This window comes from Tarenaya hassleriana, unplaced genomic scaffold, assembly GCF_000463585.1.
Source record: "Tarenaya hassleriana unplaced genomic scaffold, ASM46358v1 Cleome237, whole genome shotgun sequence".
NCBI lineage: Eukaryota > Viridiplantae > Streptophyta > Magnoliopsida > Brassicales > Cleomaceae > Tarenaya > Tarenaya hassleriana.
Window position 1 is genome coordinate 154,722 of NW_010965677.1, and position 3,520 is coordinate 158,241.

General features: G+C 40.3%; 2 protein-coding genes across 3 annotated transcripts in view; one reads left to right on the forward strand and one right to left on the reverse strand.

The window, feature by feature from the left end:
- Positions 1-1,567, forward strand: part of LOC104815505 — a 2,818-nt gene extending 1,251 nt beyond the window's left edge. The window contains exon 2 of one of the 2 annotated variants that reach the window (XM_010543918.2): positions 25-1,567. In XM_010543918.2, the coding sequence (XP_010542220.1) occupies positions 25-1,467 (1,443 nt within the window). In that variant the 3' untranslated portion in view covers positions 1,468-1,567. Of the gene's footprint in view, positions 1-20 lie in introns of both variants that reach the window. The other variant, XM_010543919.2, reaches the window with a different exon arrangement.
- The window catches only part of LOC104815506 (2-oxoglutarate-Fe(II) type oxidoreductase), a 5,277-nt gene extending 3,393 nt beyond the window's left edge, over positions 1-1,884 (reverse strand). Inside the window, exon 1 of the mRNA XM_010543920.1 lies at positions 1,767-1,884. Within this exon, the coding sequence (XP_010542222.1) occupies positions 1,767-1,844 (78 nt within the window). The 5' untranslated portion in view covers positions 1,845-1,884. The remainder of the gene's footprint in view (positions 1-1,766) is intronic.
- Between the last annotated feature and the right edge of the window lie 1,636 nt (positions 1,885-3,520).

Genomic DNA, 3,520 nt, shown 5'->3' on the forward strand with positions numbered 1-3,520 from the left:
CGAATATCTTAAACCGAACTCTCTTTCTCTCTCAACCCTACCTCTAAACCTCGCCCACAGTGCACTCACTGTGGCCTCCTGGGTCATACTATCAGCCGTTGCTACAAGCTTCATGGATACCCTTCTTCTACTCGTAACCACCCCTCTCCTTCCACCAAACCACCCCTATTACCAACCCCTAAACACTTTTCCCCGTCTCGCCCTTTTGCTTCTGTGAACTTGGTTACTAGGGATATTCCATCTCATGGCTCTGAACAACCTGCTATTACTTCGGCATCTGACCCCTTGGCTCAGGCTCAAGTGTTGTTCGATCAGTTTCAGTCACGTCTCAAGACTCTTGGCATCTCCTCCACAGATTCAGCCTTGACAGCCCCCACACCCACTGCTCCATCTGCTCCCACCTCAGGTATCTTTCCTTCCTTGCCTGTCATTTTTTCAGCCCTTGAACCCTATTTTTCTTTCCCTCCTTCTGTTTGGATACTCGACACAGGTGCCTCGAGCCATATCTGCTGTGATTCTCGTTTATTTTCGGATCTTCATTGTATCTCTCCTATAACCATAACTCTCCCTAATGGTGATGCTATGTCAGTCTCTTTTTCTGGTTCTGTTATTCTGTCTGAGTTCATCACTCTCACCTCTGTTTTATATGTGCCCTGTTTTCGTTTCAATCTTTTAAGAGTCAGTGCACTTACTCAAAATACATCCCTCACAGTCTGTTTTTCTCATGACTCTTACCTGATCCAGGACCCTACTCGGGGCTTGACGATTGGGAAGGGTAGTCGGTCCAACAATCTCTACATCATGGCGATGCAGGGTGCTTCTACTGCATCTTATGTTCCGGCGTCTCTTTGTACAGCTGTGTCAGTCTCTTCAGACGATCTTTGGCATCTTCGTTTAGGACACCCATCTACATACCGTATTCAGGGCTCTGCGGCATCTTCTCAGCCCAAATTTTCCGTTTCCCCTGGTTTTTATCATGGCTGTAACATTTGCCCCCTTGCTAAACAGCCTCGCCTTTCTTTTCCTTTTGGTGGTCATCGATGTTCTGCAAGTTTTGATGTAATTCATCTTGATGTTTGGGGACCGTTTCATGTAGAAACATATGATGGCTATAAATATTTCTTCACTTTGGTTGATGATTTCTCTCGTCTTACATGGGTGTATTTGTTGCATTCTAAATCTGATGTTCTTTCCAAATTTTCTGAGTTCTTGGCCTATGTTCAGACTCAATTCCAAACCACTGTCAAACAAATTCGTTCGGATAATGCTCCCGAACTTGCTTTTACCAAACTCCTCCAGGCCAAAGGCATCCATCACCAATTCTCTTGCCCATATACCCCACAACAAAATTCCGTGGTTGAACGGAAGCACCGTCACATTTTAAACGTTGCCCGGCTTTATTATTTCAGTCCAACATACCTATTATTTATTGGGGAGAATGTATCAAAACTGCTGTCTACCTTATAAATCGGACCCCTTCTCAGATTCTCGGAAACAAAACTCCCTTTGAGCTAATGGTCAATTAGACATAATATCAAACGATTGATCAGCAGAAACCATGCTCAGTTGCCCTACACAATTCAATTTTCCATTCAGGCACCAAAATCGAAGTCGAAACCCAAAGAATCTGGAGTTGCTTGGATATACACACATCGACATTCGTAAGCCCAGACTTCATAGATGCATAATTGCATATATATAGATGTAATACACGTGTACGCACACACCATTTCTTCACATTTCAAAGACAGAGAGAGAAGAAGAACCTGACGGATAGATTCGGCGGCGGAGAGCTTTTTCTCCGAGGAGAAATCGATCACCGGAAGTTGCAGCACCGTCGCCATCCCCTCAGTCAACTCAACCCCTCTCTCTTTGTTTATTACCTTTCCCACCCTCCGTTGGTTCGAATGGGCGATTTCGTCCGTATGTGAAGGGGGAGGGGGGGACAGTGACAGCAAAACGACACCGTAGCAGTTAATACACGTGTTGCACGCTTTTATTTTTATTTTATTTTTTAGTAATTATTGTGTTTTTTATTCTTGGTTTGGCGCGAAATTAACGGGGAAATGACCTTGAAGCTATCATAGGGCCAACTAACCCTAGGCCCATAACCTGAATTCAATATGGGCCTTAAGCCCAAATAATCTATAAAAGGAGGGTTGGGTTGGACTCTGAATTATCTAAGAATCAAGCAAATATGAAAACCTAATGATTGAACAAACAAGGTGTTTAAAATGTCAGAAGTATTTATATTCAAATGTCTGATGTGTGTGGAAAATAAATTTTATAATTTAAAATTTTAGAACAAATAATCCTTTTTCCCGACAAATCTTAAAAACTAATATCAATGAACGGCAATTGTTTTTGGTTATATACACCCATATGTATTCTTATGGTCTTGAATGTTTGTTTCTTCCAAAAAAAAGGAAAATGGATCTTTTTTTTTTAATAACCGAATATCTTAAACCGAAACTCAACTAATCTCGGAGACGAGAGTCAGCCATGTGATTTGGAATTATACATTTTTCCTCAACTTAATATTCGAACTCGGAGCGAAACAGACGCTTTGCATCCCCAGTTGAGTTGCCCAAATTGGGTAAAATGGATCCTATTTATATTTAAAAATGATATATATACATTTATATATATATTGTAGTCATGATGAAATAATGGAGGGTAGACTAGGACAAGTGGACCATGTTCTATATGCCAACATCTAAACTTTTATTATTACATTAATGCCACAGGATTGATTCCTTAAAAATCACAGCTATCTGTTTTTTCTTTCGGAAAGTCGATCCAGTCGAAGTGGACCATTTAATTTAATTATTAAATGACAATTAATTGTTATTTAGAGGGAAATTATTGAAGTTTCAATCCGGTATAATATATGTGTATATATATATATGATCACACGCACACACAGTTATTATATTGTTTTGTGGGGAACAGCTTTCATCATTTTAAGCAAAAGATGTTTAGGCCAATCGAGTAATCATCTATCATTAATTATTTTAATTTCCCTTACAAATCATTATAGCCGATATTTTCTCACAAATCTCATATAATAATTGAGTCGGTCGCATATCCATTATATATTTTTCCCAATGCTCAATAACTTATATGAAACTCCACCACCAACCAAACATGCTCAATATAGAAGCATTTGAATATATTTCCCGATTTGCCCTCTAGTGAGTATAGACTAATGTGCGATGCGTTACGGTCCGAATAAAGGGTAAACCCGTAAATACATAGAATGATTTATGTTATAATAGAGATCTCGTACCGGCACGACACGTGCGGCACAGCTCTTAAACATTAGTTTAATCCGTGGTTACACACCCCATCTAAGCATATGATCATTACGATATTGATCAACGGTTAATCGCATGTGACCAGCTCAGCCGGTCACATGGCAGAGACACGTGGGACCAATCTCCGAACGCAGTTACACAGTTACGGCATATTATTATTTCCGGGCACATTCTCGGAAATGGCCGCACGTGCACGTGAGAGA